The sequence below is a fragment of the Littorina saxatilis genome, linkage group LG10, assembly GCF_037325665.1.
Source record: "Littorina saxatilis isolate snail1 linkage group LG10, US_GU_Lsax_2.0, whole genome shotgun sequence".
Classification (NCBI taxonomy): domain Eukaryota; kingdom Metazoa; phylum Mollusca; class Gastropoda; order Littorinimorpha; family Littorinidae; genus Littorina; species Littorina saxatilis.
In genome coordinates, this window is record NC_090254.1 from 16,181,244 (window position 1) to 16,207,410 (window position 26,167).

Sequence of the window (26,167 nt, forward strand, 5' to 3'; positions counted from 1 at the left end):
AAAGACTGATGGCCCACAGTGCACTGACGTCTAAGTTTCAGTGTCAAAAATGCCTGAAGCGGCTAAAGTGTTTAGTAAGACTAGTTTACATGATTTCTTTAGTTTACTGCCGATTCGTATTATTTCCTTACTTACACAGTTATTCACGTGTTTGTGAGTGTGTTCAGTGACGAGCAAAGCTTAAACAAGTTACTAAAGCTGTGTAAAAGTAAATTACACGTAAAAAGTGCTTTCCCTCTATCACTTTTTCTGACTATTATGGGATGTCGCGCCAACTATTATGGGATGTCGACTGTGAATATTATGGGATGTCGATTTTGAGCCGTGACGTCAGTTCGCGCATGATCAATTAGACGCTTTCAGCGAGGAGCGAAGGTGGGGGTTAGACTAATCCCACATTGATCCAGACAAAAACCTTCTACTGTGATATTCAAAAAGCGATACAAGAATCCAACAGGTCGACACATTGTTAGGATCATCATGAGCAGTAGACGAGGCAACGAAGACGACGACGATTTGGAGGTTGAGGATGGTGAAGAGGAAGGTAACGGAACAAAATTAATTGACACATCTTTATTGTGTACAATAATTAGTCGACAAATTTCAATAAGTGATGATACTACTTGCTGATATAAACGGCAGACTAGCAAGATCGTTCATTTCAACGAAAATGAGATGGTGGGGGTGACACTTCAACGTGAAATGGCGGTTTGTTCGAACCACGCCGGCCTTCGAAAGCCTTGGCGGAATCCCCTTGCTTGCGTCTTTGTTTCATTTACATAGTGTTGACGAGAGTGTTTCCCCAAAAAGACGGGGAATTTCCCATTGAAACTAACATTTTGTGGGCATTTGGGAGTTCTTATTACTTATAGAAAGCGTTTATTTGTTACTACAGTCTTTTATGTGTTAATATTTTGAAGAAATATGAGCTGTCCCGGGAGGAGGATAAATATCGGAATAAATATCTGAGCCACTTGAGCCTAAATGCGCATGTCAGGAAGTCCGCGAAAAAAGGTTACAAGAGGTCAGCATGTGGTGACCTAAATATCTGCACACATTCATGAATGCATACATGTACACATACCAATTTGGTACTTCAGAATACTTTTTTCCTGTAGAATTGTTCGTATCGATGAGTCAAAATCAGCTCTGTTAGTGACCTTTTGGCTGAGATTGTGAGAATTTTGATTATTGAATTGAGCTCCATGTCACTGTCAGTATCACTATCAGTACTATAGTGAGTAACTTAGTCTCAGAAAACTCGGCTGGTAACTTGAATTCTTGGGTTTTTACCATTCCAGCAAGTGAGATTTTGGGGTGTTGATAACAGTTTTCACCATTCATTTCCAATTTTCCATCAGAACCTTTTTAATTGTGTGGGATATAAATTATAATCAGTCGTATGCATTGACCCCCATTGTGCTGATTTTATAATTTAAAAGATGACAATACTTGAAAGTTGAATGAAGACAAAGAAAAGAGAGAATTCAGCTTTTTTTGTGATGCGTAAAGCTGATGGTATTAGTAGTACTGGAAATGATAATAATTATTCCAGATACCCTCTCAGAGGACTCTAATCAGTCAAACAAGATGACAACCTCTTATCAAGCGTCTGTGAGTGTGACTGTGAGGTCTTCATCTCTACGGCGTAAGTCACTCACTGAATGAGTAGTAAATCGCTTGCATATGGATAAGGATTTAACCATGTGGTTAGCCTTTGCTGGGTCACAACTATTTTGTATGTTTTTAATGTTAGTCATCACTGCGGCTATGTTTTACTTTATTTATGTGCAAGTTTGAGGCACCACTGCTTGGGGAAAAACGGCACGCACAATGTGCTTAATGTTATTGTTAATGTGTTCTTCTGCCCAGCCTGCTAGTACGACCTGCTCATTATTTGTATGCACTCTGATTAGGGGATGGGGTAATGATTGATGTGGGCATTAATTGTTTTAACTTGTTTTAACTTCTAAGCAGAGCTCCAAAGAGTTAACTATTACTTGCTGTTAATGTTCAGTGGTGTATCTATTTTTAAAATTCAACAATTAATTTTAAACATTTAGAAGTATTAAGTCCTCAAGGTCAAACTCACAGTACTATTCACAATGTTATGTTGTTCTCAGGCCAGTGTCGTAAATCGGTCAGGGTTACATAATGTTTTGATTGGATGCATTGTTGAATGTTTTCACCCCTGCGGATCGACCGTCCAATAATTTTGACACACAATGAGAATTCTTCTGTCAGAACAATGTTTTTGAAGCCTGGACATTTAGACCTATATTATATTTATTTTTGATCTAGGTATAACTGACATTATGTCCTATGCGCTTGGGACCAACACTGATGTTAAAGTTTAGGTGAATTATTGATATTTTGACTGTGCAATGAAGAAAAGAACTGCTGTGGTTTAATTATCTAAGTATAGTAGATCTAAGGTTCATTGTGTTAGTGTGTGTTGTTAATGTTAATATATATTACATTGTACTGTAGTGTTATCTGTTGCGAGGTAGCGACAGTTTGTTTTAAATCAAGCAGTCATGATTATGCGTTTTATGGAGGAGGATCTCAATAGATAGTGGAAAGGACAGAATGGCAGATTGACACATGGCCCAAACTAAAGGAAGAAAAAAGAAACAGAAGGAAAAGAACTGAGTAACTTACTTACTAAGCAGAGTCAAGTTGCAGGGATGGCCATGCAAGAAGAAATGTCAAAAAAAGAGGCTTCTTGGTCGGACACCCGGTTGACTTTTCAACCTTTTTTTTATGTAACCGGCATTGTAACAATATTCTTGGTTCCTTTCAGTTCACTGTTCTTGGCTTCTTATTTTTAATTTGCCAGGGGTCTAGTTGAGTTTGAGTGATTTGCATCAGTTGACACAGAACAAGAATGATTTTTCTCAGTGATGTTGCTCAAATACATGTACTACAGATATGGTTAAAACTGAAACCCATATGGCACACCAAAGTACAATATTAACACAGCATGAGCGCGGCCCCTGGTTTCAGTGCATGTGGTCTCCATGTTAGTTCATCTGGGAGAGCTGGATTTTGTTGCTTTATCCCCTTTCCAGTGGCTCCATTTGCTTTAGCTGGATTTTTTCATGGGTGGACTGAGTAAAACCTTAGGCCCCCCCCCCAAAAAAAATAGTCTGTTTACGGTAACATTGGCAAAAAAAATAGGATCGGTAGGTCGGGATTTTTTTTTTTCTTTCCCAAAACCATATTTTTAAGTTTGTTTTGCCAAAAAACAAGACTTTTTTTTATTATTATTTTTTTAATTTTAGATAAAAATTTTTTCTTTCCCAAATGCCCAAAAAAGTCTAGGGTCGCACGAAAATATAGGGTCGGTCGGGATACCGTAAACAGACTATTTTTTGTGTGTGTGCCTTATGGTAGAACGCTGAAGGTAATTTTAGGGGTGTATACTGTACTGCTTGATTCCTGGCCAATGTGGAATGTTAGTGTTTGTGATGGTGACACCTTGTTTCAAGTTTTTGTTTGTCCCCTGTGTGCATAATTAATGATGGCTTCAGTAACTATTAATTGTTCCCATTCCTCTGCTTTTCTGTGTGTGTGTCTGCATGTAGATCTATCTGTCGGTGTCACCCTCTCTGTTGGTGTATTCTGTGCTGTTTCCATTCAGGTCACAGTCTAAACACATGTGTTTGTTACTTGTTTAAATGATTGTCACTGTGTGTTTCTTTTGAATTTCCTGTCTTTTTGTTGTACACAGTTACTGATTTTATTACTGGAAAGCTTGAACAATCCTGTAAATGTAAACATTGTTGGAACAGAAAGATATAGGTAAAGGTATTGACAGTATATACTACATGTACTACTACTACTAGAGTTGCTGATTATCTTGATAACAATGCTGCTGGTGTTGCTTACAGTGTATACTGTATGATGCAAGATTATTTAGCTGAGAGTACATGTTGGCAACTTGGTGTCTGCTGTCATTATCACCTATTTTAATTTTGATCAGAAGAAAACGAGGAGTAAATTAGGGTTCTGGACAGAGGGGTTCTGATCATTGTTTTTACTGATTACTTCCCATATCTTCTTGCCCCATACTCTATAAAATAATAGGTTAGTAACCTTCTGTCTCTTTGAAACTGAGTCTTTAGAAATTTTCAAATTCTTCCACATCAGGTGATTATGTGCCTGTCCTTTTTCTAGCATGGCATGTGTTATTGTGTGTGTCCGTTGTTACTGTTAGGAATAATTGTAACTGTTAGACATTTTTCTCTTTCTCCTTTTTTTTAATTTTTATAAAAGAGTTATAGGAAGCACTTGGTTGTTGGACCTAGAGATACTATAGGGAATAACAGAATCTTATTGTTTCTATTGACTTAAAACTCATTAAAAGACGTGTGTATTGGGTCTTTGCAATCCCCAAAAAATTGATGGTATTGTGTGCCCAGATTTGCATTTCTAAAGGTATGTGCAGCTTAGTTTCTCAGAGTAATTTTCTGACTTTGAAAAATGTGAGTGTGCTACAATGTAGTTGCAGTAGATTTTTGATTTAAAACAAAGAACTGTTGTGTTTGCAGAAGAAGAAGCGGTAGAAGAGGAGCGGACAGACAAGAGGGGAAGAAAGAGGAAAGGCAAAGATGGCGGTGACAAGAAAAAGAAATCCAAGAAAAAGAAGAAACGTCACAGTGATGAGGAGGTGAGTGCATTCAGTGTTGGTCTGGGTTTACCCTTTATCTTTGTAACTGCTCATTAAGTGTTGTTCACATGAGCTTCATAATACTGAGGCTAAGTTTTATGAGAGAGTCATTCACTGATTCAGAACTTGGCAGTGAACAGGCATGAAAATTCTCCGTATTTTCCGTATTTTCCGTATTTTTGAAAAAAATAAACCGTATTTTTTTTTAATTTCCGTATTTTTCCTTTTTTTTTTTTTTTTTTTCCTTTTTTTTTTTTTTTTTTTTCCTTTTTTTTTCCCTAGTCACAGTTATAGTAAAATAGTTTTGGGGCCATGTTTGAATCCAATTTTAAGGCTCAGATAGCCCCAGATTGCACCAAATTGCACCCTTGAAAAAAAAAATTTCCGGGGGAGCATGCCCCCGGACCCCCCTAGAAGTCTTGGCGCTACGCGTCTGCAAAACTTGGCGCTACGCGCCTTCGAATTTTTTTTTCAGTATTTTTTTTTTTTCGGTTTTCATGCCTGAGTGAAACACTCATACAGTAATTGATTGTACAATATCATGTGCATATGATATATATGTAAACATTCTCCCTTCTCAAGATGTTCAGATGTCATTTAAAAATGCTGTTCACAATGCAAACATTTTTCATTATCTTACACTAGTATACTGGTGATGATTGTGCAGAAGTCTGTCACTGTCAGCGTCCATCGCTTTCAACTAAGTTTTAATGTATAGTAATAAGGAATTTATTCTTTCGTTGTATCTTTTCCCAGGGAAGCGATGCGGCCAACAGCGATGAGGATGACAGGTCTTTCGAAATCACACCCAAAGACGTCAAGAAGCGTACGCCAGTCCGCCCACAGCCGAAAACTTCGGCTGACATTTGCAACGAGTTTGGGCTGAAGAACACAGAACTTGACTTTTCTGAGGACGACTACAAAAACATCACAAACTACAAGCTGTTCTCTCAGCATGTGCGCCCTCTGATCACTAAAGACAACCCCAAAATAGCACAAGCCAAGCTGGTGGTTTTGCTGGGCGCCAAGTGGAGAGAGTTCGCAGCCAACAACCCTTTCAAGGGCCAGATGCCTGGCGGTGAACGGACAGAGCCAGCGTCTGCTGTTGTCGTGTCTTCTGCCGCAGACTCCCCAGCAACACCGCAGATAGGTATGTTTCCTGTTTTGTGGACAACCGGCTGGATGGTGCTCAAGTTCACTGTTTTTGAGGCAACTGTGAATTTCGGTTGGTTATACAGTGGAACCCCCCTTTTAAGACCTCCAAAAATCTGTGAAAATCGGGTCTTAAAAAGGAGGTAGTCTTCTAATGGGGGTAAATTTACACAGGATATGAACAGAAAGTCTGAGAAAATATTGTCTTAAAAGTGAGGGGGTCTTAAAAGGGAGGGGGTCCACTGTAACTTAGTAGGGGTTGGGCCAGAATGAGCACAAAGTTGGTCATTAGTCTCATCCGCAATGGAGACAGCGGGTCACTTTTAAATCGGTGGGTCTGTCTGACGGAAGTCTTGTCGATTTTTGACTGGCATTTCATGGTTTGATTATAGGGACTTGTATACACAAAAGTCAATAATGCAACTGGATTGTGAGCTATGAATTTACTATGATAAAGTTCAACATTTCCCGTGTATGTTTTTTGAATGTGATTGTGTGAATGAATGGACCGCGTTCAGCATTTCTCCTGAAAAATGGTTAAAACTCCTGATTTTTCATTTTACTACTACTGAAAACTCATTTAAGGGGTTGACACCTCTGCAGATGAAGACGATGATGCTGACGCCACAGAGGAAGAAGGCGGAGGCGGGAAGTCTGGGAAGGGGAAGAGGAGCAAAGGGAAAAAGGCAGTCGCTCCACTCAAGATCAAGATCACCAAAAAACGCAAGAAGACAAAAAAGGCAAGCTCTGTAAGTAATTTAGGCTGCAGTTGATTCCATGGGTAGTGTTTCACGGTAACCTCACCCATAGTAACTTAAGCAGCAACATTATATCACTATCAGCAAGAGGCATTTAGGGTTTGTGTATGCATTAGTGTTATTGATTTTGTGTAGACCTCATCCATGCTTTGATTTTGACAGTCCTTGTCTAGTCATGCGTGTGTGGCAGGGTGCCTCATCAGTTTAGTTAGGTTATTTGAGTTGTGAACCATTTTTTATGATTTTATTAGATTTAGAAAGAATGACTGCAGAATGAATGCTGTTGCGTTGTGATCTCATTGCAATTGAGTCTGTTCCTGAAGTTGACATCCATGCAAACAACAGTGCTGTTGTGTGCTACATGATATTATTCATAGGTTTGTTTTTAGTCTCATATTCCCTTTACGCATTTTGTTAAGCAGCATTCTACTTCTAGTAAGTATCTTGAGATCTGAATTCGCCAATCGTCTGACTGCAAGGGATCATGCATGCATATGTTTGTATCACTGCATGTGACACGTAGGTTCATCTTAATACTACTTCATTTTGATGTTAATATTGTTATGCCTAGTGGTTTGATGAAACCATATTGGATATGGCTGAACGTATCCAGGTAATTATTCGGATTTCTGAAGGTCATGATCCCTTGAATGGTTGCGTTTTGTCCATTTTTGACTCACATGCGAAGCAAAAGTGAGTCTATGTACTCACCCGAGTCGTCCGTCCGTCCGTCCGTCCGTCCGGACGTCCGTCCGTCCGTCCGGAAAACTTTAACGTTGGATATTTCTTGGACACTATTCAGTCTATCAGTACCAAATTTGGCAAGATGGTGTATGATGACAAGGCCCCAAAAAACATACATAGCATCTTGACCTTGCTTCAAGGTCAAGGTCGCAGGGGCCATAAATGTTGCCTAAAAAACAGCTATTTTTCATATTTTTCCCATTTTCTCTGAAGTTTTTGAGATTCAATACCTCACCTATATATGATATATAGGGCAAAGTAAGCCCCATCTTTTGATACCAGTTTGGTTTACCTTGCTTCAAGGTCAAGGTCACAGGAGCTCTTCAAAGTTGGATTGTATACATATTTTGAAGTGACCTTGACCCTGAACTATGGAAGATAACTGTTTCAAACTTAAAAATTATGTGGGGCACATGTTATGCTTTCATCATGAGACACATTCGGTCACATATGATCAAGGTCAAGGTCACTTTGACCCTTATGAAATGTGACCAAAATAAGGTAGTGAACCACTAAAAGTGACCATATCTCATGGTAGAAAGAGCCAATAAGCACCATTGTACTTCCTATGTCTTGAATTAACAGCTTTGTGTTGCATGACCTTGGATGACCTTGACCTTGGGTCAAGGTCACATGTATTTTGGTAGGAAAAATGTGTAAAGCATGTGAGTCGTATGGGCTTTGCCCTTCTTGTTGTGTGTATGTTTAGTGCCCTGCTATTCTGTAATTAGAGTTATTCAAAACTAGTTTTGTATGTCCCTAGTGTGTAGTTTAGACAATTGGGAGAGATATAGATTGATTCCCTCTGTGCGACCAAAAAAGGAGCATTACTCACTTACAGTTCTTGTTGAGCTTGAGATCAATGGCAGTGAACTGTTCGTGTATGGCTGGAGGCCCCTAGATTTTCTCTGGTTGTTAAATAAGTAACAACAAGGTTGTTGCTAATTAAAGGCAGACACAAACCTGGGAACCCATACGATTTTGCTGTAATTTGTATCCACTACTGTCTAAAATACGAGCAGTACGGTCAGTGGAAACAAATATGATAAGAAAAATTCCTAGACTACTTTTCTTCACAAGCACATTTTGAAGCTCTTTTTTTTCTAAAAATACACCAAATTTGCTTGAGAATACTCCAAGTTCAAAACAGGGGTTCCCAGGTCTGCAAACAGGTAAAGTTAGAAAGATGCCTCAAGTGACTTTGACCAAGGAAAAGTTAGATAGATGCCTTGACTTCTGACCTCAGGATGATGAAGAAGGGGGTGGTTACAACACCAGCGATGAAGAGTTTGAGCGTCAGTTGGAAGAGGCGGCCGTTTTGAAAGAGGCAGAAAAATTGGAGGCTGCGACTGCACCTCCCCGCAAGCGAACCAAGCGGGGCAGGGGTCAAGGTCACCGCAAGAAGAAGACCAAGACCACAAGCAAGTTCCCCAACGACCCCGATGCTGAGGGCTATGAGGTATGTCGAGCACAAGTTTTGCCATTACTGTTTGTGTTTGCATTGTTCTCGGGGCCGGGCAGCTCAGTTGGTAGAGCACTGGCCTTGTGATCCCAGGGTCATGGGTTCGAAGCCCGGTCGGGACGGACACAGGTCAACTTTATGTGCAGACTCAGAGACTGTCCATGTCTGACCACAGAGGCACATGAAAGACCTTGGTCATTCTGCCGAAAGTGCAGGCAGCTGATTACACCTGGGTAGTGCGGCTCTTGTTGCTGATAGCTTTCCACTGGGAGGAAGCGACCCCAATTTCCCAGAATTGGGATTATAAAGTAAATAAAGATGAAAAATGTTAGTAACGGGTACAGCTCCAAGAGGGTTCTCTTGTTTTTGCAGAGCTGCTATAAACTGTTTGCTTTTGATGATGCTTACAAGCTTTACAGCGAGTGTCGTTTTTAAATTCGAATACAGTAAAACCTGAGTCTAGCGGACCCTTGTTGTAACGGCCACCTGCTACATACGGACAGTTTATCATGGCACGAACACGATTTCAACAATAACTAACCTTTAACGGGCGGACACCTGCCACTTACGGACGCGGACACGATTTTTCGGACCGTAGGAAGTGTAAACACTGTCACAAACGGACACAACGTACATAAAAACGCAACTTCGAAACCTCGACTGTTATGCAGTCAGTGCTCGACAGCCGTAGCCGTAGCACAAATGGTTGTTGATTGGTTGTTCTGTCCCTTTTCTGACCAATCAGTGGCTTGTTTAGATGGAGACCCACTTTCGCTCACTCACTTTCGCTTTTCCGCATTGTGGATACAGTCACAACCAAAAGCAACAGTAGACTACTGTGTTTGAAAATGGAATCTCCAGCAGGAAAAAGAAAAGCGTTGACTTTAGAGCAGCGTGTCGCTGCCTTGAAAAAACTAGATAGCGGCCAATCATGCCGAGATGTGGCGAAGGAGATGGGATGTGGTAAAACACAGATCGCGAGGATCAAATCGGAAAAAGAAGACGTGATGAAGGAGTGGGAGTCAGGTGCGCGAATCGACCAAAAAACTGTGAAACGTCGGAAAACGCAATATGAAGACCTGAACAACGTGGTATGGGAGTGGTTTTGTACTGCAATGAAACAAGAGCTGACCCAATTTGGTCGAGACACACTGCGGAATTTCCCGTTGAATGACTGATGAAGAGTCAGCTATTTTTAGCTTTGTGACGTCCGACTTGCGTAAGTTTGAATGCACAGTGTGTGTAGGGAACGGGGTAGGTGGGGGGGGGGGGGGGGATGTTGTTGAATGTTGGTGACGTTGTTTGCTACATGTATCATTTGTTTACTCACATTTTCAGTGAGTCTCATGTTCAATCCAATAAATACATACTACAGGACTGACAAAAAGTGTCTTGTTCATTTTACGTGCTCTTTGTAAAATATTGCCCCGGCCCCTCCACCTGTGAAGAAGGGACACCTGTCTAATAGGGACACTATTACCATTCCCCAAGGGTGTCCGTTAGAGACAGGTTTTACTGTAGTACTGTGGTACTTTGTCTGCTTCTTTGTTTTGCAGTTGCTAGAATGTTGACAATGAACACACACCGTATTGGTTCAGACGTCCCACTATTCTGCTAATTCACAGATTTTCAATAAATGAAATGCATCAGATCGCACCATTTGGAAAGTTGATTTCAACACCCCCTAACAATTTCTAGGATTTTTGCTTTGTTTTCCAGTGTGAGAGAGGTATGTGTCTGAGAGCATTACATGACTGTGTTTAGAAAAAGGTCCTGCTTGAGATCTGTTCCTGTGGGACGTGTTTTGAACTTTGTGAAGGAAGACTACACTGTTGTTGTTGTCTTTGATTTGTTACGGTTCAGACGGAGCACCAAGACTACTGCGAGGTGTGCCAGCAGGGAGGGGAGATCATCCTGTGTGACACCTGTCCCAAGGCCTATCACCTGGTCTGTCTGGAACCAGAGCTGGAGGAGGCGCCAGAAGGCAAATGGAGCTGTCCCCACTGTGTGAGTTATGGTTTGTGTGTGTGGTGGTGCTTATACAGTGGAACCCCCCTTTTAAGACCTCAAAAAACTGAGAAAAGGAGGGAGTGAATGTGAATATGCGATGTGAATGTTACTACATGCATGGTTGATTGATTGATTAATTGATTAATTGATTGATTTTACAGACACACAGTCAAGCTTGTAATTTCTCTTTTAGAGATGAATAAAGATTATTGTATTGTTGTATTGTATTGTATTGTATTGTATTGTATTGAGTCTTAAAATGGAGGTACATTTACAGAGGTAAGGAATAGAAAGTCTAAACAACATAGGGTCTTTAAAGGGAGGGTGTCTTAAATTTGGGCGTCCGAAAAGGGGGTTTCCACTGTACTTTAATGGTAAGGCCAAAAAAAAGAGGTCTGTTTACGGTAACATAGGCCAAAAAATAGGGTCGGTAGGTCGGGATTTTTTTTTTTTTTCCCCAAAAAAACATTTTTACGTTATTATTTTTTTTTTCCCAAATGCCAAAAAAAGTCTAGGGTCGCGCGAAAAAAATAGGGTCAGTCGGGTTACCGTAAACAGACTATTTTTTTTTGGTTGCCTAATGAGACCAACCCAACAATTCTGTAAACTAGTGCATTCAGATTGGTGTGTGTGTGTGTATGTACAGAATGTTTGTCTGTGTGTTCATTTATACTTTGAATGGAATTCTGAATTTGTGAAGCAGTTCTGCTGTGGAGCTCGTTATTTATCCCCTTTAGTCCACTGTTAGCTTTGGTGTTGCCTGGTTTCCAAAAATGTGTCGATATGGTTGAATACGAATGGTCAGATTTTCTTAAAAATGTTGTGGTTTGGCATTCACACAAGCAGATTGTTCACCTGTTCACCTGAAATCTTAATCTGCAGTATGTGGGAGAAACGAAGCCTCCTTCTGAAGATGGAAAAGACCAAGAGAAGAGAAATGTGTTGAAGAAATATGAAGGAAGAAAGGAGGGCTCTCATGTAGGAGAACATCATTACATACAAAACAAAGTGAACAGAGAATGAAGATCAGGTCCAACAACAAGAAGGTACCTGAACTACATGTATGCAGGAAGGGAGGAGCATAGGCAGAAAAAACTTGATATAAAAAGGAAATGAGTTTTAATAACAAGAATGGCTGTGAACTTTGCAGGACAGGGAAAGCATAGGTGGAAGAAAATTCATATAAGGCAAAAAAAAAAAAAGGTCTGTTTACGTTAACATAGGCAAAAAAAATAGGGTTGGTAGGTCGGGATTTTTTTTTCTCTTCTCTCCAAAAAACCATATTTTTACGTTATTTTTGATTTTTTTTTTCTTTTGATTTTTTTTTTTTCCCAAATGCCAAAAGAAAGTCTAAGGTCGCGCGAAAAAATAGGGTCGGTCGGGTTACCGTAAACAGACTATTTTTTTTTTTGTGCCTAACAAGAACCGGATTTGTAATAATGAATCTGTGTAATGCTTGTGAACATTGCAGGAAGGTGAGAGCATAAGGCAGAAGAAAATTGATGCAACAAGAACATAATTTCAAACAAGAATGTCGGCGAACTTTGCATAGGTTGAAGAAAATTGACATAACGAGAACCTGATTTGTAATAATAATTAAATAAATCCGTGTTATGCTTTTGAATGTTGCAGGAAGGGGAGGGCATCCAGGAACAAGAAGAGGATGACCACATGGAGTTCTGCCGTGTGTGCAAAGACGGTGGAGAGCTGCTGTGTTGTGATGCCTGTCCCTCGTCCTACCACACACACTGTCTCAACCCTCCGCTCAAAGTCGTCCCAGATGGGGATTGGCACTGCCCGCGTTGTGATGTAAGTGCACAAAGTGTGTGTTTCTGTCAGTGCCTGTGCCTGCTAACTTTCTGAGAAAGAGTGGAGTATTTGACTGCTAAATATTTGAGACGGAGTATTTGACTGCTAAAAATCTGAGAAAGAGTGGAGTATTTGACTGCTAAATATCTGAAAGAGATGAGTGTTTGACTGCTGAATATCTGAGAAAGAGTGGAATGTTTGACTGCTGAATATCTGAGAAAGAGTTGCTAAATATCTGAGACGTGAATGTTTTTATGAGGGGGGTGGGGTGTGCATGTGTGTGTTTGTGAATGGTTGCCATATCGGAAATTGTCTATATGTGTGAGAGATTTTTCCTGACATAATGAATGCCATAGAGGGTTATGCATTGCGTGGGTATCATGTCTAGCAGCATCATAGAATCTAAGGTCCCCAGTTGTTGAGGTAGATGAGAGGTGGTCCCTTGGTAGATTTTTCCAGCGCAACAGGTTTGACTCCTCACGAATGATTCTGCAATGAGGCGACAAGACTAGCAAAGCATGTGGAGCATGGTAATTGTTGCAAGGACAGTGGACATGGCCCAGGACCTTGTTTGAACATGGAAACAAACAAAAAATACCAAATTGTGTTTGACAAAACATGAGCCTGCTTCGCATCGAGTTGCCTTGTCATCTTCATGTAATTTATGCGTAAGTGTATATATGAGTGTGCTTGAGTTGTTAATGCGAAAGAATGTGTATGAGTGCGCCTTGAGTCGCCTTGTGGTGTGATATGTGTGCGTTATAAATGTTCGTATTATTATTATTTTTGTTTCTTTACAGTGCCCACCCTTGAAGGGCAAGGTGCACAAGATTCTGACATGGAGGTGGGCCAAGCCCCCAGAACAGGAGGATGAGCTGGACCACACGCACCATGAGAAACCCAAGAAGACTGTGAGTTCGGATCCTTTCTTTTGTGCGAATAAGTTGTGGCTAATCTTTCATTGTTGTAGAATGCTCTGCACCCCCGAAATTGGCATATGCTGCCTGAATAGTCATACACGTAAAAATCCACTCGTGCTAAAAACATGAGTGTAAGAGATTTGAAATAAAGAAGATCCGTAGTTATCCTTATTAATCTCCTTCCAGATTCTTTATATGTGCACACACACACACACAGTCAATCATCTGACTCCCGCTCAGAAGTTTAGGAAAGCAGAGAGAAGATTAGAAGAATTTGTAGTCTTTCACCAACTCATTCTTTCCAAACAATAGCCAATGGTTTAATTAGAACATACAAATTGGTTTCTTTCTGACATAGCAATTATCAACTCATTCCTCAAATTCTCAAATCTTTCCTTGCTTACAATAATCAATTCATGACCTTTTGAAACTCATTCATTCATTGTCCACGACCTTGTGAAACTCACTCATTCATTGTCAACGTCATAACATATTTACAAGGACAAGAAAGCAAATAAACAAAACATAACTTTTACGTTATGTAAAGGTGACGATGTAGCTAGCCTTCAACCTCACGGCCTCCATCGCACCCTCGCCACTCTGGCACCACCCCGCACAAGTCAGACTGGGGCGGCCTCATCTTCCAATATGGCGGCACCCATACAAAAGTCCAAGTCATCCCGGCAATGTTTCCCGGTTCCAAGGTTGACATCAAGATCAAATGTTTTCTTGCAAAGTTGACATCAAAACCAAGAGCAGGTTTTCTCATCCGAGAGCCCAGGTCGAATGACTTTCAATTGTCAGGCAGTTTACAATCACAACTCACAAAATCAGGCGGTTGCGATTATAACGTGAACAACTCGCACAGTTGTAAATTCACGTGCCGCGAACCCAGTTTGACCGTCCGTAGCTAACCATGGAATTTTACTGAACTGTTAAAAGTTTCCACTCTCAAAGTTAAACCACTCCTGACAACCTCTTTGTATTACAAAAAGCACTAGTTATATCCCTTCACTATAAACACCATAACCGCCATTCATTACATCACCCCTTTCCCCGATTAAAAAAAATGTGAACCCAAAATGAACATTTTTTTTTCAAAAACTGTACAAGTATAAGTATTCCAGTAACAAGAAAAAATTTTAAATACATAAAAAAATACATAAATAGATTAATAAATAATCAAAGCATAAGGAAAACATTTATTAAATACTCTGTCCGTTCCCAAAGAGTGCAATCAGTTTACAACCAAAAGACAGTGCCATCCACCAAAAAAGTGACGAAAGCCACGAGGCTGTCCTTAAACATGAGCAACAATGGCAAGCATAATAAACCACATTTACGCCGCCGTGTAGATAATCACCCACTGTGTTAATCCACAATAGTTATACTCATGGACATTCAGCAATTTTCGCCTATTACTGAATGCAATAACATTGACGTTCTTGGTACCAAAGATCGCCAATAAAGTTTGAGTAGCCCCCGCTAAACTCAATACAGTAAACCTCGACTACAACACAAAATGGTACTAGCATCAAAAATATCCAAACAAATTTTTCCAGCCAGATTAAATAAATAATCACAATGTGACAAAAAAAACAAGAACAAAATTAAATTAGTTCTTAATACATACACAGCATATCAACACTCACAGCACAAAAAGTATTGTCCTTGTTGATTGCAGAAAGTCTTTTCACTGTCCTTTCAACCATCATGTTCCATTCACTTCGTCAAGCGTGACAACACATCAGCCTCAAAATTCCTGACTCCAGGAATTGGCACTACTGTGAATGAATACTCTTGGAGAGACAGAGCCCATCGCGACAGTCGGCCGTTGGCAGTTTTGGACTGTCGTAAGTACGTCAACGGTCTGTGATCAGTCTCAACAAAGAAATGTGAGCCAAACAAGTAGCGATGGAATTTGTCAACTGCCCACACCAACGCTAGGCACTCTCTCTCCACAGTAGAGTATCTGGTTTCTCTTTCCAGCAGTTTCCTGCTGGCATACAGAACTGGATGAAGGACGTCGTCATCATCAGGCTGCATCAGGGCTGCTCCAATCCCCGTGGAGGATGCATCCGACCGCACTGTGAACGGCCTGGAAAAGTCTGGCAATCTCACCAGTGGTTCAGACGACAAAATTTCTTTGACCCTGTCAAAAGCCATCTGACACTCTTTTGACCAACGAACTTTGTTTGGTTGGTTCTTCTTTGTGAGTTCTACCAGGGGGGACACAATAGACGCGAAGCTTGGGACATAGCGCCTATAGAAACTGATGAGCCCTACCAATGACCGGACTTGTTTCTTTGTGGTTGGGACAGAGACATTCAAGATTTTGGACACTTTGGAGGGAACTGGACGCATGCTACCCTCCCCAACTATGTGACCCAAAAACTCAATAGAGTCAAACCCTGCCTCTACTTTCGACGGTCTCACAGTCAACCCATGTTTTCCCAGTTCTGTCAACAGTCCGTCAAGTGCCTCTAGATGCTCACACCAGTCTTCTGTGGCTACAAGTACGTCATCAAAGAAATGAACAGATTTGAACCTATCCAGATCCAACATCTTCATCATCCTCGCGAAAGTACTTGGTGCTGTACTCATTCCGAACGGCATCTTCTTGAACTGATATAGACCTTGAGGGGTACGAAAAGCCGTTTTTGCTCGATCAGACTCTGCCATCGGAATTTGCCAATAGCCCTTAGCCAGATCAATCTTCGTGAAATGCTGCCTGCCCTGCAATGAAGCAAACAGAACTTCCGGATCCGGTATTGGCTCAGCGTCAAACTCCGTAATCTTATTGAGGTGTCTGAAATCGATGCAAAAACGAGTACTTCCGTCCTTCTTCTTGACTAGAACAATAGGAGACGAGAACGGAGAAATAGACGGCTCTATTACGTCTAGATCTAACATCTTCTTCACTTCTTCTTCAACCACCTTCTGAGACTCAAATGGTAACGGATACTGTTTCACATTGACCACAGCACCTTCAGGAATCCTCACCACATGCTGCACTAGGTCACAAGTACCAGGCAAATCCGTCATTTTGTCCTGATGCTTCTGAAACACCGCCTGCACTTTTTGTTTTGCCTGCATAGACAAGTCAGGACTATAGACCACATCATCTACATTCTCAGTCTGAACTGTGGGAACTGACTGTAGTTTGACTTTCTGAATGTCTACCTCCTCTACTGCACTGGACCCACTGATCACTCCCAATGAGGCAACAACTGGGTTCTGACCAACATCTTCATTCCTAGACACATACTCCCTGAGCAAGTTGACATGGTACACTTTCTCGATCCCAGGTGAAATTTCTACAACATAATCACATTGATTCAGTCTTTTGATCACCTGAAATGGACCTCGCCAGCGTAGTATCATTTTGTTCTTCTCAGTTGGAAGTAAGACTAAGACTTTCTTTCCAGCGAGTATCGTTCTTGGCTTCTGAGATCTGTATGATCTGTTCTTCTTTGATACATTCTGAACAGCCTTCTGTGCTCTACTAACACTGTCAGCCAAGACCTCTTTCAACTCCTGCACATACTGTGACACTGGAACCTGCTGATTCTCCCGACTGCTATCGGTCCACGCATGATACAGCAGTTCCGACGGTCCTTTTGGGTTTCTACCGTACAGAAGTTCAAAAGGTGAGTACCCTGTAGACTCCTGTGGGATTTCTCTGTATGCGAACAACGCAAAAGGCAAATATCTATCCCAATCCTTAGGTCTATCTGCCATCAACTTCTTCACCATGGATTTCAAAGTTCCATTGAACCTTTCACAGAGACCATTCGTCTGGGGATGATAAGGAGTCGTGTGCAACTGCGATACCGATATCAATCTCATCACCTCTCGCATGACATCAGATGTGAATTGTGTACCTAGATCTGAGAGAACCTCATCTGGTAAACCCGTCCGGGTGAAAATGCCCAACAAAGCTTCCGCTACTGCTTCTGTGGTCGTTGATTTCAAGGGTACTGCTTCCGGATAGCGTGTCGCAACATCCACCAACACCAAAGCGTACTGATGACCACGAGCTGACACTGGTTTAATCGGACCAATCAGATCAATGCAAACTCGGGAAAATGGGACTTCTATCACAGGCAGTGGTTGCAAAGGTGCCGAAGGAACTCTACCTTTGGGAAAGGTTTTCTGACAGATATCACATGATCTGCAGTAATCCTTGATCGACTGCCGATAACCAGGCCAAAAGAAGAATGCGGACACCCTTTTGAACGTACTGTTCGCGCCTAAATGACCACCAAACAAACCGTCATGGGCAGTGATCAAAACAGACTCGCGCAAGCGTTCAGGAACAACTAGCTGCCAAACCACTTCATCGTTGACCTTGGAGTAGTACTTTCGATATAACAACTGGTCCCTCACAACAAACGACACCACACAACCAGACGACTCTTCCGATTTTCCTTGGCCAACTTTCTCGAACAGATCATGCAACGTTTTGTCATCCCTTTGCATTTTGGACAGTTTCTCAGCATTGATATCAAGTTGGGGAACTTTAGCGGTCAACAGCGGTCTAAAAGGACGTTCTTCTCTAGCTTTTTGACCTCTTGTCTGGACTGCGCTAGTAACCTCGACACATCCAAATGTACATCCCTGTATTCTTCCCAAAATGACGTCACATACTGGATTGTCGATCACACATGCCTCAACACTTCCAGAAAAGTATGGTGTATCCAGACTCACAATCGCAATGGGCAACCGAACCAAATCCCCACTGAACTGTCTACACACCTGTACCTTCCCAGTAAACTGATCATCTCTCACTAGGGACTTCCTGACCCCAACCGTGGAACACCCACTATCCAACATGACCGTGACCTCACTACCATTTAAGGTACCTTCACATGTCTGAATAGACTCGGGAAGTTCATCACTACCTGAAAATCCTACTGACGCCACAGACTGCTCGTCTTCACTACAGCTGGACTCCTCAACAGTGACAACGGATACTGAAGCAGTATGCATTTTTTTGGGACAATCTGCCAACTTGTGCGAAGTATCTTGACACCACCAACACTTCCTCTGATAGTTCTGACCACCTCTACCTCTACCAGCTTGACTAGCACCTCTGCCACCCTTATTATCAGGAGAGCTTTGTTCTGTCGGTGGGTTTGTGTCAGCCTGACTATTCTTCTTAGAAAACCTGTGACCACCTCGACCACCTGACCCTGAATGACCTCTCCCACTTGGAATACCAACATTAGCCAACAGAGGATCACTAGAACCTTTTGCTGCTAGGTTTTGACTAGGATGTGCTTCCCTGTATCTTTCAGCTGCGTCTATCATGGTTTGAGCGGTAGTATGCTTGTCTTCTTTCAGAAAAGTAACCAGAGACGACGCACAACTAGACAGAATCTGCTCTCTGAGCACCAAGTCACAGAGCAAAGCGAAATCTGTGCCAACTCCAGCCATATCTGTCCATCTAGTAAAATATCTTCTCATGCGGGAGAAAAAGACATGCATGGTTTCACCAGATTCAGGTTTGCATGAGCGAAACTGCGTTCTGAAACCTTCTTCAGTACATTTGAATCTCTTCAACAAATGCGCTGACAGTTTGGCATAGTCATTAGTATCTTCTACTGGTAACTCTTGAAAATAATTCAGAGCACGACCTCTGAGTAGAGTAGGCAAAATCAAAGCCTTCTCATCCTTTGACCACTTCAAGCTAGCTGCGTGCTTATCGAAGCGATACAGATAACTCTCAATGTCATCTGATTTATCATCAAAATAGGGAATCTTGGGACGATTGGCCAATTTATTCCTGCTTGCTTTTTCAACCAACTCGTCTGCTCGCAACTTTGCCTCCCTGTTCGCCTTTTCTTCTTCAATATCGAGACGACGATTTTCAATCTTAGCTTGTTCAGCTAACTCTCTCTCTTTAAGCTCACGTGCAGCAGCGAGTTCTTTTTCTTGACGAAGATTTTCAATCTTAGCTTGTTCAGCTAACTCTCTCTCTTTAAGCTCACGTGCAGCAGCGAGTTCTTTTTCTTGACGAAGATTTTCAATCTTAGCTTGTTCAGCTAACTCTCTCTCTTTAAGCTCACGTGCAGCAGCGAGTTCTTTTTCTTGAAGAGCAATATCATTTTCTCTTTTCAACAAAGCTTCTCTTCTTGCTGCTCTTTCCTCACGCAAACTATCTTCCACATACTTGTTCAGTGATGCACCATCCTTTCCTAAGGCTTCACCCTCCACCTTAAACTGCGCTATCAAAGCTTGAACCTCTTCTTGAGATGCCATCGTGAACAAACCGCTATCACTTAAGCAAACTATGACTATCCACTACATAGAATGCTAGAGGGCAACACCAAGACTTAGCTTTGACTAACGTGAACACAATAGTCCACTAAACTTTAGAATTTACCTGACTTCCTCAAGTACAGTACTAAAGCGACACAGTCTAGGAAACCGATCAGCTGAACTACAAGGGGAAATAATCAATACATTTTAAACTAGGCTCCGCTCAAAAACTTGGCCGAGAAACTAGACATACCCCCATTCCCAAACACTTATGAATCAAGGCATTGCTGACCCACAACTATTTACAAACTGTGTACACGTAAAAGGGAAAAATGATGTGTCATGTATTATTCACTTGTAGGTAAAACTAACCTACAGGGCGCTTCATGTAAAGTAGGGGGGAAAAAATAACCTACTCACAAGCAAGAACCAACACTCAGAGAAACAAATTACCCTCAAAAATATATAGAATGTTAACTTGAGTGTCAGATAAGCAAATGACAAATGACTCACTCCTGTCCAAAATATGTCGTTCAGTCAGGCACAGGATGCATCCGTCCACAGACCAAGGAACTCCCTTCACAGGCAGATGACAAGGATGTCCATCCCCCAGACTGCATGCATCAGCATCTGCGCAAAACCAAACAACACTTCAGCACTACAAGTCAATAATATAAAATAAGCCTAACTGCACTCAAGGGAACGCACCAAAAAAAATAATTAATCTTCAAAAAATTTTCAATTAATACAACCGCAAGCTCGCCAATGTAAGAGATTTGAAATAAAGAAGATCCGTAGTTATCCTTATTAATCTCCTTCCAGATTCTTTATATGTGCACACACACACACACAGTCAATCATCTGACTCCCGCTCAGAAGTTTAGGAAAGCAGAGAGAAGATTAGAAGAATTTGTAGTCTTTCACCAACTCATTCTTTCCAAACAATAGCCAATGGTTTAATTAGAACATACAAATTGGTTTCTTTCTGACATAGCAATTATCAACTCATTCCTCAAATTCTCAAATCTTTCCTTGCTTACAATAATCAATTCATGACCTTTTGAAACTCATTCATTCATTGTCCACGACCTTGTGAAACTCACTCATTCATTGTCAACGTCATAACATATTTACAAGGACAAGAAAGCAAATAAACAAAACATAACTTTTACGTTATGTAAAGGTGACGATGTAGCTAGCCTTCAACCTTACGGCCTCCATCGCACCCTCGCCACTCTGGCACCACCCCGCACAAGTCAGACTGGGGCGGCCTCATCTTCCAATATGGCGGCACCCATACAAAAGTCCAAGTCATCCCGGCAATGTTTCCCGGTTCCAAGGTTGACATCAAGATCAAATGTTTTCTTGCAAAGTTGACATCAAAACCAAGAGCAGGTTTTCTCATCCGAGAGCCCAGGTCGAATGACTTTCAATTGTCAGGCAGTTTACAATCACAACTCACAAAATCAGGCGGTTGCGATTATAACGTGAACAACTCGCACAGTTGTAAATTCACGTGCCGCGAACCCAGTTTGACCGTCCGTAGCTAACCATGGAATTTTACTGAACTGTTAAAAGTTTCCACTCTCAAAGTTAAACCACTCCTGACAACCTCTTTGTATTACAAAAAGCACTAGTTATATCCCTTCACTATAAACACCATAACCGCCATTCATTACAATGAGTGAACGTGGGAGTCTAAGCCCATGAACGAAGAAGAATAATAATAAGAATGCTCTGCAGAAAATGACGTTATATCAACACTGTACATCACGTGCCATCATTCTGAACTTATCCTTACAATCCTGATAAAGTCAGCGCCAGGCTGACAAAAATTTGATAAAGAACTTACCTAAAATGGTTGCTGTTATTTTATGTTTTTTATGCTCCGCATGATGTTTAAAATGTCCATTGGGACTGTTCTTCGAGGGAAAGGACAGGGTGAATTTAACAGTTTCTCAGTAACCGCTCTGAAGTTTACTAATATGTGTGTGTGTTTGTGTCTGATTAAACTTAACTGTCAAGGTAGCTGAGTGAGAACCCGCAAGATTTTGGAGTATGTACTTTCATGCTTTATTTTTTATTTGTTGTGTTTTTGTTGTTGTCATTGTTTTTATCTCTGCAATCTTCAGCAGGTATAGTGTACCTAAATGACAGCATTTGTAACTTCAGCAACACTATTGTTTTTCTTTTCAGAGGCCTCCACTTCGTGAGTTCTTTGTCAAGTGGAAAGAGATGTCCTTCTGGCATTGTGAATGGATCAGTGAGCTTTCTGTGAGTATTTTAAGGAAAGAAGGTTCTGTCAGTACAAATTCTCTACAGAAGCCTGAATGTCTGAAACTCAGCTGAGCACATACGGTTGCTGACTTCTATAAAGGAACCAAGCTGAGTGTAATGTATGTGGATCAGGATAAAATCAAAAGGGAAAAAACATTAAAAATAGGACTAACTCCAATCATGCCAACCGGCATAACAGGCAGTAAGTAAGTAAGTAACTCCAATCAGGAAGAAACGATATGATGGCTTGTTTCTTTTTCTAACATAAAACAGAACCAAACTCGGACCATCAGCTCCCCCGAAAACAGATTGTGACTGCCTATGTGATACGGAGAAAAAACAACAGGCATACACGTAAAAGCCCTATCGTGCCAAAAACGAGAGCATGGGAGTTGCATCCTATGAAGGCAGAAGAAAAAGAGACGACAGTAACCTGATATAGCGCTGTGTGAGCTTCACCGTCCCACCACTGAGTGAAACTCAAACGGTTTCTCTTCTTTTAATGCGGGATGTCACATTACAGGGGTTAATTCAAGACTTTGCCGATAAAACCATTTTTTCAGAGATCTGATAAACCAAGGGAAGTAAGCGATCTAAATGCATACGACACGTGTAATAGACTAAGTGAGAGTTATTCGAAACCATTCTCCTGGCACCTGAGAGAATAATAAGCATTGAAATGAAAGAGCAACTTTCATCCTCAATTTTCTTTATATAAAATAGATTTCAATATTTTTTCTCTGATTTCAGCTTGATGTGTACCACCCGGCCATGTTTCGTAACTACATCCGACGTGTTGACATGGACGAGCCCCCGCCTCTGGAGGACGGCAGCAGCTACAAGGACAAGATGAATGAGGAGGACCCCCACAACCTGGAGGATCGGTTTTACCGTTACGGCGTGCGCCCTGAGTGGCTGTGCATTCATCGCATCATCAACCACAGGTATGTTGACTTCTGTGTGTGTGTGTGTTTTGAACCCCACAACCTGGAGGACTGGTGTTACCGTTACGGCGTGGGCCCTGAGTGACTGTGCATCCATCGCATCATAACCACAGGTGTGTGTGTGTGTTTTGAACCCCACAACCTGGAGGACCGGTATTATCGTTACGGCGTGGGCCCTGAGTGACTGTGCATCCATCGCACCATCAACCACAGGTGTGTGTGTGTGTGTGTGAATGTGTGAGGACCCCCATACGTAGACTCGTGTGTGTGTGTGTGTGTGTGTTGACCCCCAAAACCTGGAAAACCGGTGTTACCGTTACGGCGTGCACCCTGAATGGCTGTGCCTCCATCGCATCATCAACCACAGGTGTGTGTGTGTGTGAGTGTGTGTGTGTGTGTGTGTGTGTGTGTGTGTGTGAGGACCCCCACAATGTTAAAGACTGGTATTATCGTTACGGCGTGCTCCCTGAGTGGCTGTGCATCGATCGCTTCATCGACCACAGGTATGTTGACTTCTGTGTGTGTGTGTGTGTGTGTGTGAGGACCCCCACAACGCTAAGGACCGGTTTCATCGTTACAGCGTGCGCCCTGATTGGCTGTACATCGATCGCTTCATAAAAAACAAGCTGTACGTTGAGTTCTGTGTGTGTCGGTGTGTGTGTGTTCGGACAGCACTGCTGATGATTAGCTCAGATTGAAATACTTCCTTTAGAAGAATAAGAAAAAGAAGTCGTGAGGATCCTTTTGAAAAATGTGAGACTTGTTTTTAGTTCAGGGGCCGGTAATATGAACAGCGTATTTTGGACGGTCGAGCAACCACAGTCGACTGACTGTCAAGTCAGTTGACTGCAGTCTGCTGACCGGCCGTGTTTTGACGGGTAATATGTGCAGCGCGGTAGCACTGACAGTCGGCTGACTAGACAGTCAGCCGCTCAGTGGTATTTTTAGAACATTACAACTTCCGATGTAAACATCGGTCCTGTTTTGGCGGTACCGGTATCTAAATTTCGGCGCCGACCCTAAACTTTTTTTTTCCAAACTCAAATTTTTTTAATTTTTTTTGGGTGGTAAAGGACAGGGTGAGAAAATTTGATCATTAAAAATCTGAAAAATGTAAAAAAAATATTGTTTTTATAAAACGATCCAAATTTACGTTCATCTTATTCTCCATCATTTGCTGATTCCAAAAACATATAAATATGTTATATTTGAATTATACTGTTCAAAAAAAGAAACGCATAGTTGCTACTTGCCAAATTTGTTTTATTTTTCGAAAAAATTAACAGAAAATCCAATATTTAGATTATTTGTTTGAAATTTGGTATGGACACAGTTGAATGCACACACAGTTCATTTGCATCTTCAAATCAATCAGTCAATCAATACGATTGGGTGCCGAGGCTGTCAAGTCAGTCGGGGGTGTGACTGCCTTGAGCAGCAACAACTGCCCGGCACCTTCTGGGCATGGACTGGATCAGATGCCGGATATCTTGCTGTGGGATGGTGTCCCACTCCTCCTTAAGTGCCTGCAATAGATCGCGGTGATTTGCCGGCGCTTCTTCTCGCCTGCGCACACGTCTGTCCAATTCATCCCAGAGGTGTTCTATCGGGTTCATGTCTGGCGACATGGATGGCCAGGGAAGCACCTGGACATGGTGGTCGGTGAGGAACTGGGTGGTGAGTCGTGCTGTGTGCGGGCGAGCGTTGTCCTGCTGGAATATGGCATCCTGGTCAGCCAGAAGAGGAAGGGCGTGTGGGCGCAGAATTTCCTCCACGTATCGCTGGGCAGTTATGCGCCCTTGGACGTGCACCAGGGTGCTCCTTCCAGCGGTATTGATCGCCCCCCACACCATGACGCCTCCACCACCATGAACGGGTGCCTCATCCACACAGTTGGGCGCGTAACGTTCGTTTACTCTCCGGTAGACCCTCCTCCGACCATCATGTCGCTGGAGCAGGAAGTAGGACTCGTCGCTGAACCACACGTGTCTCCAGTGATTCCGGACGGTCCAGCGAAGGTGCTGGTTGCCCCACTGCACTCGGTTCTGGCGATGGCGGCGGGTGAGGACAGCTCCTCTGTGAGGTCTGCGAGCTCTCAAACCAGCTTCATGCAGGCGGTTCCGCACGGTCTGGTCCGATAATCGGTGTGGCCCGGGGAGAGCCTGGACAGAAGATGAGGCCGACAGGAAACGATTCCGGAGGTGGCGGAGCCGTATGAAGCGGTCAAGAGCAGCAGTTGTCGCCCTTGGTCTTCCCGCTCGTGGCAAGTCAGCAACGGAGCCAGTGGCTTGAAACCTGACCCACAGTCTACTGATGGTGCTCTGGGACACGTGGAAGTGCCTGGCGATTGCACTTTGACTTTGGCCTGCTTGTAAACGACCCAATGCAATTTGGCGGTCTTCTCTGCTCAATCGGGCCATCTTTCGTCGCTGAATTGTCGTCTGATTTCTTTGTGGCGAACAATCCGCTTTTATGGGTTTTGGAAGACATGGTGAGAGCTCAATATTCCCCGAGTTTCACGAGATTACACTGAAGCATGACGAGTGGTCATGCCAAATGAGCAATTTTGACATTGTAGCCACTGATAACGCATGCGTCACGTGCAGAGCTCACTTGTGGCAATGGACGAAAGGTCGACGACCAGATAAACATTTTCTGCAGTTTGGTGGATATCCTTGTAGCCATATAACTAAATTAACCAAATATTACAAGCTATGCGTTTCTTTTTTTGAACAGTATAAAAACAAGCTCTGAAAATTAAATATAAAAAAATTATTATCAAAATAAAATTATCGGAATCAATTTAAAAACACTTTCATCTTATTCCTTGTCGGTTCCTGATTCTAAAAACATATAGATATGATATGTTTGGATTAAAAACACGCTCAGAAAGTTAAAACAAGTAGAGACACTGCGGTCGATCGACCGAAAAAGGTGCCTGTAAGCCCAACCGCAGTCGGGCGACTGTTTTCAGTTGGACCGGCAGTTGTTCGCGCTCATATTACTGACTTTTGCGGTTCAACGTCGACCCACCGTCAGTTTCACGGTCAGCCGACCGATGACTAGCTACATATTACCGGACCCTGATGTTACAGTGATGGGAGTTTAGTTCATGACCTTTAGTTTATATATGAATCCATTTCTGCGATAAAACA

The 26,167-nt window shown here is 42.1% G+C and overlaps 1 protein-coding gene across 7 annotated transcripts in view; it reads left to right on the plus strand.

Annotated features, from left to right (window-relative positions):
- The first annotated feature begins 344 nt into the window (after nucleotides 1-344).
- The window catches only part of LOC138978279 (chromodomain-helicase-DNA-binding protein 4-like), a 76,673-nt gene continuing 50,850 nt past the window's right edge, over nucleotides 345-26,167 (plus strand). For 3 of the 7 annotated variants that reach the window (XM_070350956.1, XM_070350950.1, XM_070350953.1), the window contains exons 1-11: nucleotides 345-544; nucleotides 1,556-1,648; nucleotides 4,554-4,672; nucleotides 5,429-5,822; nucleotides 6,410-6,573; nucleotides 8,573-8,785; nucleotides 10,652-10,795; nucleotides 12,431-12,607; nucleotides 13,408-13,518; nucleotides 21,988-22,065; nucleotides 22,819-23,012. In XM_070350956.1, coding sequence (XP_070207057.1) covers nucleotides 481-544; nucleotides 1,556-1,648; nucleotides 4,554-4,672; nucleotides 5,429-5,822; nucleotides 6,410-6,573; nucleotides 8,573-8,785; nucleotides 10,652-10,795; nucleotides 12,431-12,607; nucleotides 13,408-13,518; nucleotides 21,988-22,065; nucleotides 22,819-23,012 — 1,751 coding nt within the window. In that variant the 5' untranslated portion in view covers nucleotides 345-480. The remainder of the gene's footprint in view (nucleotides 545-1,555; nucleotides 1,649-4,553; nucleotides 4,673-5,428; nucleotides 5,823-6,409; nucleotides 6,574-8,572; nucleotides 8,786-10,651; nucleotides 10,796-12,430; nucleotides 12,608-13,407; nucleotides 13,519-21,987; nucleotides 22,066-22,818; nucleotides 23,013-26,167) is intronic. The other 4 variants (XM_070350954.1, XM_070350957.1, XM_070350952.1 and 1 more) reach the window with 3 other exon arrangements.